The sequence below is a fragment of the Sturnira hondurensis genome, unplaced genomic scaffold (genome assembly GCF_014824575.4).
Source record: "Sturnira hondurensis isolate 20B ecotype Veracruz unplaced genomic scaffold, ASM1482457v3 Scaffold0006413, whole genome shotgun sequence".
Taxonomy (NCBI): Eukaryota; Metazoa; Chordata; class Mammalia; order Chiroptera; family Phyllostomidae; genus Sturnira; species Sturnira hondurensis.
Window position 1 is genome coordinate 25791949 of NW_028079044.1, and position 18026 is coordinate 25809974.

The window sequence follows — 18026 nt, forward strand, 5'->3', positions numbered from 1 at the left end:
CAGGATTTAATGCAGTATGGCAGTATTTATGTCTTTTTTTTCCAAAACCACCCTTTAAATAAGTCATTGGTGTATAAGTAATTAATTTGAAGGATTGTTTCAATATCATAATATTGGTTGACTCAGGGAGAAATGGGCAATCAGTTTGTAGTTGGGACTTTAGCTTTATGTGTAAAGTGTGTCTCCTTTACAAATGTGATAAAGTATTAATAACCAGTAATTACTGGTTATATTGGGAATATGGATATTGTTTTATTCTTGATAATTTCTGGTATTTTTACAGTCATAAAATTAATAATAAAGAAGGGAAATTTTATAAAAAGTGATTAAAGCTTTAGTTACTTTGGGATCATGGGATATTGATGGGGCAAGAATAGGACGAATGTGGAGCTAGGAGGATACGGCTGGAATTTGGAATATTTAGTACCAGAAGGTAGAAGAATGTAAGCAGGACAATGGTAGGTTGCTAAAAGTAAATACTGCCTATTTTGATTTTTTAAAAAATATTTTTTTATTTAGAGAGAGGGGAAGGGAAGGAGAAAGTGGGAGAGAAACATCAATGTGTGGTTGCCCTCATGTGGTTGTCTCTCATGTGTCCCCTAATGGGGACCTGACCTGCAACCCAGGCATGTGCCCTGACTAGGAATCGAACCATCAACCCTTTGTTTCACAGGCCCATGCTCAATATACTGAGCTACACCAACCAGGGCCTATTTTGATATTTTTAACTGGGGAGCTATATTTCTAGAAAAGTGGAGGGGATTGTCCATCTTACTTTGTTCTCTATCCAGTATCTCTTCATGCCTGACATTTGGCACCTATGTTAGCAATCACTCAACAAATGTGTATGGAAGGTCTGTTGAAGACCATGTCAGATGTTTAGAATACAGCTGTTTGGAAGTCATATAAGAGCCTTGCACTCTTGTTAGAAAGGGTTTTTGTTTGGCCTTTTACTGTATTTTTTCCTGTGTGAACCCAGAGTTTCAGCCAATGAAAGAACGATTTTGTTTGTTGCTCAGTATTGCCAATACCATGGCTTTCATTAATCTCATCTTTCACCTTTTATGTTTCAGTTCAGTATCACACTATGCAGCACATAATTTTTCTCTAATTATTATATATTGATTTTGATCTCAAATTTGGTTGTAAGAGTGCTTGGTTGTACTCCATAAATAATGGCCAAGAAAGTCAGGGGATTATGGAATTAAATGTTAGAGCATAAAGGGGTTTTCCAGGAGGCTTCTCCACCCCCTTACTTTGTAGATGAAGTCTAAATGAATCAAAGATACATTATACTGAGCATTTCTCATCTAGGTCTTGCATACTATTTCCTACTTAGATTTGTATAAATATCACCCTGTTGACTAAATGCTTAATTTGAAAGCAGGTGCTCTAAATTGTGATGTTTTCTGCAGTGTATTTTATATTTTCATATTCTCGTTGTTAGCTTTGTTGTGCTTTTACTCACACTAAGTAACAACTTGTAAAATAGTTTGCTTTTCCTCCTGTAGCTCATAAGTTTGTTGATTATATTACATCATTATATAACGCACATATGTTGTCATTGAAATACTAATTCACAATCTAAATAATACTCAGTACTGAGAGTTGGGTGAGACTTACGGTCGGGTCCGCAGAAGTGTGGCTGGTGTGGTGTTGGGGGTAACCTCAGACCCCGCTGCAGCCTGACCGACCCCTTGGGCTTCACCCTTGGACGCAGCTGTCCCGCAGCTCTCATCTCTCATTTCCTGAGCTGCAGTGTCCTTCTCCGTTTGTGGCTCAAACCCAGCATTTGATGATGGTTTTCCACCCCGTTCAACATTGATCTTTGATCCTGCAACAAACTTAAAAATACCTATGCTTTTTTTTTTTTTTTTTGCCAAAAATCTGACAAGATTGTATTGGGCGTCATCAGTGGTAACATCAGACTTTATTTCAGTGAATAAAGATGAAACAGCCACTTTATTGTTCAGCTCAGCACTCATGCATTCAATATAGGATCGTAATGTTTTCCAGCTTTCTCTAACTGTAGATATTTTTCTGTGCTTTCTAAATATGCTGTATATATCACTTCATCAGACAAAATAGACTTTCAGCAATTCTCAAAAAATATCGGACTGCCTCTATTAACCTATGCATGATCACTTTATGGAAGTGCGCCTCTTAAAATGCCATTTCATAAGAATAACTTTCAATTTTCTACTAACATTAACTTGCTTTTTCTATTTCTCTTTGTTTTATTTATATTTACTGAATTTATTGAGTTGACCTAACAATTTTCAAAGTTAATTTTAGTTTTGATTTGCTCCTACTTTGTTAGCTTTATATTTCTTTCTAAAATTTATGATTATTTTCAAGTTCTCTTGGTTTTCATACTGAATTGTAATTTACAATTTAAAGTGTCTTTCTGTTTGAGTGTGTACATGTGTGTGTGTTTGAGTGAGTGGGGGGGTGGGAGATTGATTGGTTGTTGGATTGACTAAATGATGTAATAAACTGATGAATAAAATAGAAACAGAGGTCTACATACATGGAACAGACTGATAGCTGACAGAGGGGAGGATGGAGGAGGGTTCTGGGTGAAAGAAGGGGAAGGAATTAGCTAAAGAACATGTATGCATTACCCATGGACATGGACAACAGTGTGGTGATGACCAGAGGGAAAGGGGAGCAACGGGCAGAAAGGGGGAAACGGAGACATCTGTAGTAGTGTAAGCAATAAAAATAAACTTAAAATAATAATACTAGTAATAAAACCCCAACTTGTAAAGGACTTTTCTCAATGATACGGTGTTAAAACTTCACTCCTTATGAATTAGTAAATAATGCAGTTTTCATTTGACTTTCTCCAGCAGCCTGTGATAGCTGTCCCTCTTGTTATGCCAATTAGCAGAAGGAAAGAAGACGAGACATCTGTTGGAAGTGCACCCTTGGCAAAGCAACAGTCGTATCAGGCCTCTGAATATGCCAGCAGCCCTATAAAAACAAAAACAGTAACAGGTATGTGTCAAGAACTCTAAAGGTTCTTTGCTTTTACCCAACCTCCAAACTAACAAATTATCAGATTATCTGGGCCAGTTTCATGAATGCTGACAAAAGACCTAAGTCTCCTGAAACGGAGACAAAGGACTTTGTCATTAACAGCATTAGCAGTAACCAAAGTGTTGGCATTTTCTCAAGTCTGCCTTAAGCCTAATTTCCACAGGGTATCACGAAGTGGGGCCAGGTAATATGTATAAGCAGTGGTTTACATTACAGGAGAGGAACCCTCAACTGAGGGAACCTAATGGGTAGAAAGCCCACCTCCTCTGTAGAAGGAGGCATTATATTTACCTTGGAAGACTGTGAGTAGACTTGCCATTGCTCAGAAGGAGGATAATATTTCTGTCTTCTGAGGCCTGGGTGTGTTGTGTAGATAGATATCTTGGAAAACACAAGTGGGAAGGGTACTCACGGCCTCTACTTTTTTTTTTTTAAAGATTTTATTTATTTATTTTTAGAGAGAGGGGAAGGGAGGGAGAAAGAAAGGGAGAGAAACATTAATGTACGGTTGCCTCTTGTGTGTCCCATATGGGGGACCAAGCATGTGCCCTGACTGGGAATTGAACCAGCAACGCTTTGGTTCATAGGCCAGTGAACTGAACCTGTGTTTCACAGGCCAATCCACTGAGCCACAGTAGCCAGGGCTCACTGCCTCTGTTTTGAAGACATGCAACAACACAAGACATCCCTGTAGAATTGACTTCGAGTAGTATGGTCCTTCTTAAAGTGAATTCTTACAAATGACAGTACATTTCACTCTTCTTTCCTCTCCTCTCCTCTCTCTTTCTCTGCTGGACTGTCCATGCAAATAATCTTCCATAAAGCATTTTAAAAATTCGTTTAATGTGTGATGAAAAAGAGCACTATGTAATTTCATTTTAGTTGATGTTTTTCTTCTTAATTTTAATGTTGTGATGATGGGCCACCTATTTTAAGGTGATTTTGTATTTTTCCTTAGATATTCAGCTTTATTTTATATAACTTATATTACCAATCATATTGAAAAAGCTTTTATATTTTCAGTAAATCAAAACCCACTCAGTGAACATCCGTAACAGGCAAGGCTCTGTTGTAAGTGATATTGAGGATAGAAATATTGAAAAGATGTGATGCTTGCCCTTAATGAAATTAAAATATGATTGTATACATAAGGGTGTTCAAAGTAACAGAGGAAAACTTAGTATTATTTTCTTCACACTTAACAACAGCAACAATAAATATGGTAATACACATTTTGGGGGAGTTTTATACATAACTATTGTTCTATGCTCTATTACTTTCCTAAAACAGGATCCTGTGTTTATTTTATAGAATTATTAGATATTTTACCTGTCAATATCCACAGGCTTTTACTCTATTGAGATTTCCATTTTACGTTGATAAAAATACCTATGCTTAGTTTTTGTTGTATAGGAAGATTATCTGTAACTTGTATTGAGTTTTTAACATAAAATTAGATATTTTTTCCTTTACCATTTTACATTTTAGACTTTAAATATTCTTAACTCCCTATTTACATAAGGGCTTATAAATATCATCTCTAAATAAAATAAATGTCCACTAAGTATCTATTAATAAAAATACGTTTAATCTTACATGCATATTAACCATATATTCTGGCCTCCTGCTTTTATTATTTAGTCCTATTCTTTAAGACACACTTGACTGATTTAAAGTAATTGTTAAGGACCGGTAAAGATGACAGAAAAATGCTTACCATTTACATGAGATTACATGACTTAGAACTATATAGAAAATATCATAGATTTAAGAAAAATATGAATTTTCTATTCATAGAGAAGCTTTATATCTAAATTCACACCCCATAACAGTTACATATCAATTCACAAATGATATCAGTTAATATCTGAGATTTATATTGCTTTCTTATACTTTTTTATTTTTATAAGAAATTAATACTAATTTTATATTGAGAAAAGTAATAAAACCCCAACACATAGCTTTCTATCATTAATTATTACTTTATAGAATATGCAGATATATGTAAACAACACACTGTTCTTTATTTCAAATGACAATGTGAACTGTGGTACCTTGCTTTCGAGTTGTGGTATTTGCTTTTTCTGTCTTTAGCATTCCCCTCTCTCTCAAACACTCAGGTTAGATACCCAGTAGGTATTCTTATAGGTGAAGATGTCAGTACTTCACCAGATACAGAATCTTACACAGGCTAGCAGGACAATGAATAGTTATCAAACTAATGCCTGTGCTCGTTGTGTTTTGGCATTGGGGGCATTTATAAGAGGTAAAAAGCCCCGGGTACAACATTCTTCACGGCTTGCAAATCTTCCCCTTTGCATGCCCACCATTTTTACTTTTCCAGTGGTGCCCTCTCTTTTCTTGAGAATGCGCTGCACCAAGCATTTGTTTTAATTAGGATTAAGTTTCAAAACAATTTTTTAAATCAGAGTGTAAAGTTCCTATTTGGTTTTAGATTAAAGATGCTTTGTAAGTCCTTTAAATTTTTACCTACTTCTAAGTGTAGTTATCATTGTTTTTATTATTATTTACATTGCATCATGGACTGTAATGTTTTGGTAAGGTATACATAACCTTTTATACATCTTTTTTTGTTGTTTTTGCTTTACTTTTTGCATATTGGCCTATTAAGCATACATACAGTTCAGTAGTGTTAAGTATTTTCACATTGTTGTGACATATACATTTTAATTTTTTAACTGAAATTTATAGTGGAGAAATGTTAATATCAATTTTTGCCTGATTTCTCGTTAAATCTAAGCACCCATTTTGGTCTTAAGTTTGTCTCCAACAGTCTCGTAGTATTTTTGTCACATGATGACCAAGGCCAGCTGATAATGCACTGGTCTTGATTTTGGCATTTTAATTATTCAATATGAAGCAGCCATCTTCCTCTTCCAGTGTCAATTAGCCAGTGTAAAGTAGCAGTTTGCAGCAGGAACATGTGATTAATAGCTGGAAATGTGTTGACAGCAGAACAGCACTATTGTAGTGATACAGGCACGTAGGGCTGGCCACGCCACAATAAAGTCGTGTTTCACACGAAGATAATATATTATTACAAAATTCTAAATAATCTTCTGGAGAATCTGTATACCCTTCAAAACACGGAAACCCTCAAAGATACGACATCTGTTTACCCTCTGTTTTGGAAACCTTATGAACATTAATTTGGGGCTCTTGACAAAGATGTCTGTAGTGGAGATGAAAAAGCAGGATACTCCATACATGATAGCTTTAAAAAATATTATCCATCATCATCAAGTTGAAAGCTGTTAAGTACACAGTTAAAATAATAGAAGACCTTTTAATTTGATTCCTCAAATACTACTAAAATAATAACAATGTGATAAGTAATGATGTAAATTTTAAGAGCTAATACCACAAATTAAAAGTATGAAGCTTTAGTTTCTGACCATGATGGAGTAACAAGGACTAAATTTCCATTCCTGCTGTAAGTAACATACTGATCAGAATCTATGGGAGAAAAAAGCTTGTGGCCATTGGACCATGGGCAGTACAGGGCTGTAATCAAAGGCTGTGGGGCCTAGGGTTGCCTGGCTTTCTGACTGAAAGCACATTCTAGACCATAAGGCAGGGTGGGGTATGTCAAAGTGAGCTCAGCTGCATTCCTTGCTGAAATGCAGTTTCAGGAAGCAGAGGGAAAGAATTGTAAGGAGGCAGAGATGACAGGAAATTAGGTGACAAAATTCCAGAGAGAGAGAAAGCTATTAAGCAAAAGAGTTCCAGAAAGCAACAACAGAGTTCTTCTTGAGTATTTACTAAAGGGTAAGACATGTTGGACATAGGATAACCAAGGAGCTGGGATCCGAATGATTCTCAGAGCTCACACAGGGGTGGGAGTCATTCGGGTTCCTGCTGTCCACAGTATACACTTCTTATTAATCATTCAAACCTTTGTAGAGAACCCAGAGAGGCATGCCTTAGTAGTTAGTGTAGCTAAAATTTCCATAGTGTAAAGGCTACCCTAGACCCACCTTTAACAAGCTTAAAGGGGGAACTAAAACCATGAATAAGTTAACTGCTGGCAAAATGAAGTCCAGTGCTATTAAAAGGAGTACAACAAAATACAGACATGTAACAGCTTAAAAACCACAATTTCATCCATGCAGTACAATATGCAGAGAATGTATTCTAGAATTAGATGCCTGAAACCTATAAAATTTTATTAACCAATGTCACTGCAATAAATTCAATTTAAAAGGACTGATTAACAACAACAACAAAAAAACAACTCCCAAAACAAAAAACTACTGGTGCAAAGAAACACGAAACTTTGACCAGGAGAAAAAATAACCAACAGAAATAAATTGAGAAATGACATAGATGATGGAATCAGCAAGTGTATTAAATAGTTGTACATTAAAACAGGTACAAAAATTGTATTCAGCTATTTAAGAAAAGATGAATGCATTTTAGAGAGAAATGGAAGATATAAAAAAGAACAAAGCCCGAGTCTAGAGATGAGAAATCTGAAATGAGAAATCCCCTGGATAGAATTAGGAGTAGGGTAGACACTGCAGAAGAAGAAATCAATAAATTTGAAGACATAGAAATAAAATAAAGGGAGAAAAATCTACAGAGTTTTAGTGAACTGTAGGACAATGATTAATTAGGATAGTCAGGGAAAGTTCATATTACCAGCTACTTGAAGCATGTAAGGGAACGAGCTATGTGGATATCTGTGGAAAATCATATGGGGATGTATTATCTATCTACCTATTGAAAGTTATCTGATAGAACACTTTCACTTTATAATTAAGGAGATTGAGTCATAAGGAAGTCAAGAAACTTATCCATGGCTAAAAATACTTAGTGACACTTTCAGTGAAAGTTTCAGATTACAGTAATCATTCTGTAATTATCAGTTGCCTTTTCTCATTCCTTAATAGCATAACCAGCCCTAAAAATAGGGTCCATGCAAATTCAATCATCTACTATTTTTCTTCTAACACCTAATATATGAGCAGCCAACTTCAGTGTGTCTTCTTCTCCTCCTCCTCTACCCTATCCCCCTTTTTGTCAAGGAATTGTTCTAAATTTTAAGCCCAGTTCCATAGGACTAATGTAGTGAAGAATTTTGCATTAGCGCTAACAACATGGGTACACTGGGAAATTCCTAACCGTGTGATGAGCAGAAGAGACTCTGCCTCTCTTTACTTGGGTATCACTTTGATGCTGCAGCTAAGTTTTTCAATAAGGCCCAAAAGTGAAACTAGTATTGGCATTTTTTGTTTCTGGTTATATCCTTAAATATATCTCAGAGTCATTGATGTTTCTAATAAAAAAATTACCAGTATGTTTTAAGTGTTTAAATTTTTTGTCAGGCAGATGGAGATTCTATCTAATTTAGTTCTCAAAGAGAAGTATGAAAAAAATCCCAAAATTTTAAAAACCACTTTGTTTATATTGCAGATAATGAAGGTTTCAGACTACATTTGTCCTTTTTTTAAAAGAATCTTTCTTTTGATAATGAATTTGAGTAATTAGGTAGAATATTTCTAATTGCATTTTTCTGACCTCATTTCAAAATGTAGTATTTTTAAACTGAACGAGAGTTCATAATGTAGCTATAATACTTAAGATTGAGTTAAGTGTATCTGAAAATATCAGAATACCCTCAGTAACAGTGGTTTACACAAGACTGAATTTTATTTGACACTCATTTGAAAGCTTGGGTAGGTGCTCCAAGGTGTTAGAGGTCTCTGGTATCAGGTACTTTCCTATTCCGCTAGGGGTGGCCTCAGTCACCAGACCTGCCTTGTTATTTGCAGTGGATGCTTCAGTGGTTTATCGTATCTGCATTTCAGTGAGCAAAAAAGGGTGAAAAGGGGGAACTTGAACTCCCTGTCTCTTTAAAAGCTGTAAGAAGGGGCACACTCCACTTTGCTTATATAGTCTTAGCCAGATGTGAGTGACATGATTACATTTTGCTACATTGAGATCTCAGGAATGTCGTTTGTGTTCTTTAAGGCTATATCCTTGGTCGTAATGTGTGGATTCTCAAAAAGAAAGGGAGGGTGGCTATTAGAGGTGATTTGGTGGTCTCTGCCACAGTAACTTAAAAGGGAATATCACAAGTGAAGTTTTAGAAGAAAGTTTGAAGATAAATATTTTCCTATTAGTGGTGATATCAGAAGACAAAGCGTTGAAAGTGTTTTCGTGTCTGAGTTGTGATCTAGACTGTAAACAATGGGAAGTATAGGTCTGGGAGTCATCAGCATATGAATCATAGTAAAAGCCACAGACCCTATGTGATCTTGCAGGGAAACTAAACACAGCAAGATGGAAAGAAAACCTGATACAAATTCTGAGCGACTTGCTCATTAAAGGGTAAGGAGAAGAGCCAATGGAAGAAATTAGTAGCATTTGGAGAAGTAGACAACAAAGGTGTGATGTGAGTGTGTGTGTGTGACATAATTGAAAAGAGCGTCAAGATGGTGATGGTTGGTAACTGCATGATTTGTTGTAAGAGTCATAAGAACAGTGAGGCCTAAAAAATTCAAGTGACCAGTCATTTGGCCAGAGGAGCTTTAGTTGTTAGGGAATGAGTGAGAATTGAGCTCAAAGAGACAGCCTGTTTAATATCACTCTTTCAAGAAACCTGACTCTACAGACTCTTGGGAATGCCTATAGCTAGAAAGGGGTGAAGAGGAGAGAAGGGAGAATTGGAGACGGGGTAAAGGTGGTGGTGATTTATAGAACGAGATCATAGATGAAGAGGGATATAAATAGATGTAGGTTTTAACAGGACAATTGCCTTTTCCTCTCAATCAGAGGTAAGAAGATAAGAATATGTATCATTATATGTCAGTTTAGTTAATTTTCTCATTGCAAACAAATATATATGCAGGATAAGTATTGTTTTCTTTGCAGTGTTTCAGATAATTTAAGAGATTAGGAAATTCATAGTTTTTGTCCCAATTTTCCCCCTTTGCCCTCCTCTGTGGTTTTTTAAAAAATTAGTTTAATATGTTACTTGAAGTTTGAAATTTCGTCAGATCTTAAAAATTTCGTCAGATAGGATGATTAAAAAATCATCCTATCTGCAGGATGTGGTATACTTGTAGGTGGTTTCAATTTGCTCGTGATGCACTGACCTGTCAATATTTTGGATATCTAATTTTTAAGAATTATAAGTAAAATTGGGTAACTCATCTAAAAGAGTTAAGTCATTCTTAATTTGATTATGCTTGCATGTTGAATAAGTATATTCTTAATGTGAAATTAGTATTAATATACAAGAAATTTATTTTTATGAATTTTTATATATTAGAAGTTGCTCACTTAATCATAGTTTAACATAAAGTTTCATTCATAGGTGATTAGATATTTAATTTCATTGGAAAATATTAAACCATGAGAGCAGACACCAGTGTATAACATGCAATTGATTTTATTCTTTCAGGAATAAAAAGTGGTTTAAATAATATATTCACCTTTGAATAAAAAAAGGTTTAAAATGAAAATAAATATATCCAATGAAGTACATCTAAAATAAACAGCTTGCAAATATCATTCAGAAAGTAATCAGAGTAGTTAATGAAGATACAGATTTATTAAATAGGGTTTTTTTTCGTTTGCCCTGGCTGGGTGGATCAGGTGGTTGGAATGTCGTCCCATACACCAAAAGGTTTCGGGTTGGATTCCTGGTCAGGGTGCGTACAGCAGGCAACCAATCGATGTTTCTCTCTTTCTCCCCCTCTCTCCCTTCCTCTCTTTATCAAATCAATAAACATATCCTAGGGTGAGGATTTTTAAAAACTTTCTTCCCCTTTTGTAGTTTTTAAGAAAAATATTTTTTATTCCTAACTCTAAAATTTATTGAAAAGTATAAGCACCCTCTAAAGCTTAAAATGATACTTAATAGTTAGCTTATAAGTTGTTCTTATACTGTCCTGGACAATCAGCATCATTTATATTCGACAACAATTCTAAGCTTAGTTTCCTAAAGGATTTCAGCAGATGCCAGATGATTATGTGATGGATCAGCCTTATTCTAGATGGTTGTAGCCATAGACTACAGTTTCTTAATGCTTAGATTTCTGCTCATGTTTCATGAAACATTCCTTGATTATTTGAATGATAATTTTTATACACATATCAGATAATTGTGCTACTCACTTGGCACTACCACATAGTAGTATTCTTTCTTACTAGTGTTCATATGAGCACATCTAAAGTAAATCCTCATCACAGAGAAATATGATTTATATTGTTTTATGGTCTCCTAGTGTGTTCAACAGAATGTCTTACATTTAGTGTTTGTTGATGAATTTTAAGAATGTTCAGTTTGTTAAACAAACTAGGTTCATTGACTTTGAGTTTTATTTATTTATTTGTGTTGTTGTTCAAGTATAGTTGTCTGCATTTTCCCCCCCACTGCTCCCCTGACTTTTAATTTTAAATGTACTGTAATTTGTATAATACAAACATGTGTTTTATCCTTGGAACCTTAAATCTCGAGTAATCATTTCATATTTAATATTGGATAATGGGGGAAAGAAGAGGGAAGGGTTTCCAGGAACATGTATAAAGGACACATGGACAAAACCAAAGGGCAAGTGGGATCGAGGGTGGGAAGTGGGGATGGCTGGGGTGAGGGGAGTGGTAGGGGAAAAGGGAGACAACTGTACTTTAACAACAATAAAAAAAAGTTAAAAGTATTTTAAAGTTATTTTGTATCTTGGCTCATGTTTTATTTGTCTAGGACTGTAAAGCAGATTTATTTATGTATGGTTTATTTTACTATGTTCAAGAGTTACTCTAATTTTTTACTTTGAAAGTAGACTATAGACCACTGAATTTTGTCAAAGGAGATGGTTTTAGAAGAGAAATTATTTTAATGTTGAGAAACTTTAAATTTTCTGTGCTGTTGGAGTTATTTTACTTTGATTATTGTTATCACTACCTCACTCCTTCCCCTTTTACATGTCCCAGCCCAAGCATGGATCAAAATAAAACAAAGGAGAAACAAATAAAACCACTCTTTTGGTTTCGTTCACAGTTGAGGCAGGTTCACATTGTTAAAAGCATTACTAAATAGTTAGAATGAATTAAAACAATTATAGAGAACACAAATTATTTGAAAAGAGTTCTTTATTAGAGTAGTAATTTCAAACTTTTTTCTTAGTGAATTTCTACCAGTAAAGATTTTTGAACAATATATTATAAAGCACACCAGGTAATTTTAATTGAATTTAAATCTTATAATTCAGATACAGTAATGTTATGTTAATATATTTAAAATAAAGTTTAATATTTTGTTGTGGTAACTTTGAAAGGTTTTGTTTTCCTTCAGTTTATTTTAGTAGTCGATGTTTAGTGGCCGACATAACTGAATAGGCGCTTTGCTGATTTACATCGATGCAGGAGGGAATCGGGCATCATTGATGCACTCGGAGCATTTCTTTTTCAGTCCCATCCATTTTGCAAGGTGTTTGTTTACATTAGGCTAGTAATTTTCCATCTTTCTTGTATAAATAAAATATTCTTCCAAATTAATTGGAAGGTGTTGCCTTTTTCTTTTAAATGCTTTTGTGGCATCCTTAATGCATATGTTTGGGTATGTGCTTCTTACAGGAATGTTTTTTAAAAAATTTATGGATTTGATGGGGAAGGGGAGAGGGTGGGCATGAGAGAGAGAGAGAGAAAGAAAGAGAGAGAGAGAGAGAAGGAAGAAAGAAAAGAAAAGGGTAACATCAATTTGTTGTGCTATTTATTGATGTATTCATTGGTTGATTCTTGTATGTGCCCTGGCTGGGGACCGAATCTGCAGCCCTGGCACATTGAGACAGTGTTCTAACCAACTGAACTATATTGATCCAGAGCTACAGGAATCTTTTAAGACTATTTATTCAAATTGTGAAAATTAGTTTAATTAAAAGTGGATAATAAAATTTGTAAATCTCACTAAATATGTCTATTTAAAGAATTTCTAATAAGCCACTATTAAGTGGGTAACAAATGAAAGACTGAAGAGCCCTTGCCAATTCCTTGTTAGAACACTGAGACAGTGTTCTAACCAACTGAACTATATTGATCCAGAGCTACAGGAATCTTTTAAGACTATTTATTCAAATTGTGAAAATTAGTTTAATTAAAAGTGGATAATAAAATTTGTAAATCTCACTAAATATGTCTATTTAAAGAATTTCTAATAAGCCACTATTAAGTGGGTAACAAATGAAAGACTGAAGAGCCCTTGCCAATTCCTTGTTACTGAATGTCGATGTTTCCTTTGGTATCCTTAGTGTAGTGTTATCTGTGGCCTTACAACATGGGGACTCATTGTCATTCTGCTTTATTAAAATTTAACAGTGTCTTTCTCATTTTTAGATAAAATTAAATATGAATAGATATTTTTTATATTTTCTCCCAACAGCTCAATAGATGATTTTGTACTTTTGTGTACCATATCTCTTATCTGGAGGACACTCCTGTAATGAGTGTTATTTGGAAATTTTAGGGTTACCTAGAGAAACTCTCTCATATAGGTCCCAGGTTGGAGGGTCCTAAGAAGCCAAGTTAAACTGAGAAAAGTATTGGCTAATGTAGGTCTAGAAATGTTCTGAGGCCAGAGAAAAGATTAGAATAGTGAAAAATCCAATAACATCTTTACCTGTGCAGACCTAGGCAGGATTCATCTGGATAACGTTCACTGACTATGGTAATAAGAGGCGTGAGAGCCTGGTAAGCTAAATGGGCCGTGAGGTGCAATGGTTCTGGAGGGGGTAATAAGTCTGAGAAATAGGGAGGTAAGCCCGATGGTCTGCTTACATACTTTATTTTATTTGTTTTTTTTAAAGATTTTATTTATTTATCTATAGAGGGGAAGGGAAGGAGAGAAGGAGAGAAATATCAATGTATGGTTGCCTCTCGTGAGTCCCCTGCTGGGAACTGGCCTGCAACCCAGGCATGTGCCCTGACTGGGAATCGAACTGCGATCGTCTGGTTTGTAGGCCCACGCTCAATCCACTGAGCTACACCAGCCAGGGCTGCTTACCCATTTTAAAGCCTCTGCAGGTTGTATATTGACCAGCTGTGTGGGTACAAGTACTAACTAACTACTAATATATTGCACAGTTTTGCCCCTGAATTAGTAGCTGATTCTTTTACTAGGGAAGACAGATTTCTTTTTATTGATTGATTGAATTTGTTGGAATGGCATTGGTTAGGTTTTAGGTATACAGTTCTATAACACATCATCTATTGTATTGTTCACCACCTGGCATCAAATCTTCTTTCATCACCATTTCTTCCCTATTTACCCTCTAAATTAGAAAGGACTCTCTTATTACAAGAGACAGAAACTATATTCAAATGATTTAAAGTAAAAAAAAAGTCAGGAATATGTATTGATTCCCATAGCCAAAATGGTAAAAAAAACAAAGAGACATCTTTTGTTTGGAATGACCTAGAACCGGACTCCACACCGTCAGGACTTCATCTTGTCATGTTGGCTTAATTTTCTCTTCCTGAACATGGGTTTCTTGACCCGGAAGTATCCATAGCTGTGGCACTTCTGGACTCACATGTATAACTCTCTGTGATCAGTGAGAAACAGGCTGGATCCAGTACCTGTGGAAAACATACACACCCGAGGAGGACTTTGTTTGACTTACCTTGGTTCATGTGCATACCTCTTGGATAATCACCGGGGCCAGGGAAGTTGGGTACTATGATTGGCCCAGTTTATGCCTCCTAATTATTCATTTAAAAATTAATCACAGAAGGTTTAAAATACATTTTGATTGTGTAATATTGCAATACTTAGAGTAAGTCACATTCAGCATTTTGGTTTTGATAGGAACAAGGTGATTGGGTTATGAAAGTGTTGTATACAAGAGCTGGGGGAAGGGAGAAACTGTGGAGTTGAAAGACTTGGTATTTTTGAGATGGATTGTAGACTATCACAGGTTTTTGTTTCTTTATTAACCTATAGTTTTAAAGAAACTATAGGTTTTTTTCAGGTAGGGGAAAGGAATTAGATATTTTTGTTGTATACAATTTTGAATAATACAATTTTGCTTAAACAGCTTATTAATTTTGTAACTTTTATTGTGAATATTTTTTTCCTAGAGATTCATTAATTTGAGTTAACATAGGACTTAAACTGTCAGTTAGTTTTAAAGTTGTTTGAGAGCACATTGTGATGATAATAGATACGTTGAAAGATTTTTGAATATAGAGTTTTTCTAGTTTTTACATGAACTGGCAAGAATTCAGCAAAAATTTAACCAAATTATTTTGTATGCAGTCTCCCCCCCGCCTCCCCTTTGTAGCAGTCAGAACAAGATTATAGTTTCCAGATGAAATTCTGAATGTCACATAGTGATGACATATATTTTCCTGGTTGGCTCAGCATGAGATGCAATTTTGCATGCCATGTCACGCTGACTTGCAGAATCCAAAAGCCATTATTTCCCAGGGGGCTTTCAGGAGTGATACTATCGAATGTAGTTTGTGTTTTGATGAAAAGCCTCAAGCATTATTGCAGTTTCTATGGCAAGTTGCTTAAAGCTTTATATATTATCTAAACTCCAGAAGTTTAAAAATGGTGTTACTATAAAAATGTCACTTTTTCTTCAAGTCACTTAAATTTATATTGCCAAGTAAAATTGCAGATAAAATGATGATTAGTGTAAAATATAGATCAAGTGTTAGGAAGATATGGTAGAAAGACCAGTAGACGGGGGACCAAAAAGCCTAGGTTTTGACCTTAGTCCCATGTCTCAAACTAACTTCAGACAATCACATTTCCTTTATTTATAAAGTGAGAATAAGTATATTCAATAATAGCTCACAGATTTAAGTCTTCTTTTAAGACTTAAATAGAGTAAGATATGTGAAAGTTCTGTAAAATGATAAAACACAATTCGGATAAAAAGTAAAGATTATATTTTTTTTATGTTTACATTTTAAAAGGAAAAGTATAGGCTTCAAGCAAGGTGAAGCTTATTTCATCTATTGGCTTCTGGCCCTGAAGTGTAATTTTATGTTTTCTTTTCTCTGATCTTGATGGTTTTAAAGTTGCCCTAAAACCGAATATTTCCATTCATACCTGCCTAACATTTATTCCACACTGATGATCTTCCTATTTTACATTTGTCCTAACTGACTTGCTTTGTTATGCAATCTTTTTTTTTAAGGTTGTCTCATATTCTATTGCCTGGACATCTCTGTTTAGATGTCTTACAAGCCACACAAAGCCTAACATGTATGAAATTTGTACAATGGTGTGTCTCTCCCCACCACTACTGACTGTGTTACTTAAGGCTGAAACAGGATTTATTCTAAGCGTCTCCTTTTCCTGTCCCTTCTGTCTCTGTTACATCTTGAATCTTTTCGTTCCAGTCTGCTTGTGTGTACCAGCCCTACTCAGAGCCACACACTTCCTTGTGCAGGATAGTGGAAGGCTGTCCTAAACTAGTCTCACTGGTGTGGATTCCAAATTATCTCATCATCTGATCTCAGTTACTCTAATTCACTTTCCAGATGACAGCAAGTCATCTTATTAAAAATCCAAATTGGATCATTTTATTCCGTGCTTAAAACACTCAGTGACTGTTTAGACACTAGAAATCCAAACTCCCTAATGTGTCCTATGTAGTTTGACCTGATCAAGTTTTTGTCAGGTTCTTCTGTTTCATCCCTTGTCATTTTTTTCTTACACTCACCCTCTTTTATGTCTTCAAACACTCTGTGCTTTTTCTTGCCTGGGTTCTTTTACCTCTACTGTTTCCATTACTTTTTTCATAGCTGTGTATTTTTTACATTCTAAGTCTTAGTATAAATGTGGTCCTTTCAATAAAGAAACCTTCCCTGTGCAGCCTTTTAAAAACAGGTCTGTGCCCCCAAGATTCCCTACCTTAACACTACTGTTTTCTTCACTGTCACACTTATCATAGTTTTCCATTCTTTTTGTGTCTTTATCTGGAGTGTATATCAGGGACCGGATTGACTTGTTGAATTTTGTATTCCTAGACTCTCAAAAACTGCTTCTGGCATTGAGCATATGTAGTAAGTAGTTATTGTATAAATCAGTGAAACCCTTTCTTCCTTATTTTTATTTAAGGGCTTCACAGTCATATTTCTTAACTTGTTTTGCCCCTGGTCCTTTAATTGATTTAAATTGATGTCTTATAACTTTTTATCTGTTACCAGATTTCCCAGGGATACTTTAAAAATATTTAGGAGAAGTTTGCAGCTTTTGGTACATTTTAAATTTGTGCATATAATCTTTTAGGGTATTCCTGCCATATAAGAAATTTTGATATTTTTATAAATGCTGAATTTTGATGATAGTCCAGATATAATGATGATATGGAGGCAAAATTTTATCTTTAGTGAAATATAACCATGAGTTCTTAGATAGGAACTGCAATAGTCAGAAAGGAGCACTTCCCTGGTGTTCGAACAGCTGGGGCTAGACAATGAATTGGAGTGAAGATTCGTTAGTGGAAATAGTGGAAAATAAAATTGAACAGATTCAGAGAGGGCTTTGCAAATCAACCTTAGATGATATTCTTTAATAGTATTCAGTGGTTAAGAGGAATTTGTGGGATGGATCTGAAGGAGAAAGAATCTTTGCAGAAATGTTGCTAACCCTAATCTATAGCAAAGAAGATTTCCAATGTGTTTGTAGTCTTAGAGTTGGAGAGAAAGTATTTACTTAGGTAATTTTTGAAAATTAAAATTGATTCTCTTTTTATATTTTGCAAGAGGTATATTTATATTTATTTCCAGTGATACCAAAAATCATTATTAGGATTATGAGTAATATCTTCTTTTCCATACTTAAACATGTACGGGGTAGAAAAGATTAGAAACTCATCATAAGGCAACGCTTCTACAGTTAATTGTATTTACTACATTATGATAAAACTCTCTAATGTAGGTCTGTGCTGCCTCTCCATTTAGTGAGTCTGTTACCCATCCATTTCTCTCATTTGAGTGCAAGA

The 18026-nt window shown here is 35.0% G+C and overlaps 1 protein-coding gene across 5 annotated transcripts in view; it reads left to right on the top strand.

The window, feature by feature from the left end:
- The window catches only part of VPS13B (vacuolar protein sorting 13 homolog B), a 690921-nt gene that overhangs the window by 251786 nt on the left and 421109 nt on the right, over positions 1–18026 (top strand). For 4 of the 5 annotated variants that reach the window (XM_037048269.1, XM_037048268.1, XM_037048265.1 and 1 more), the window contains exon 21: positions 2853–3000. In XM_037048269.1, the coding sequence (XP_036904164.1) occupies positions 2853–3000 (148 nt within the window). The remainder of the gene's footprint in view (positions 1–2852; positions 3001–18026) is intronic. The other variant, XM_037048266.1, reaches the window with a different exon arrangement.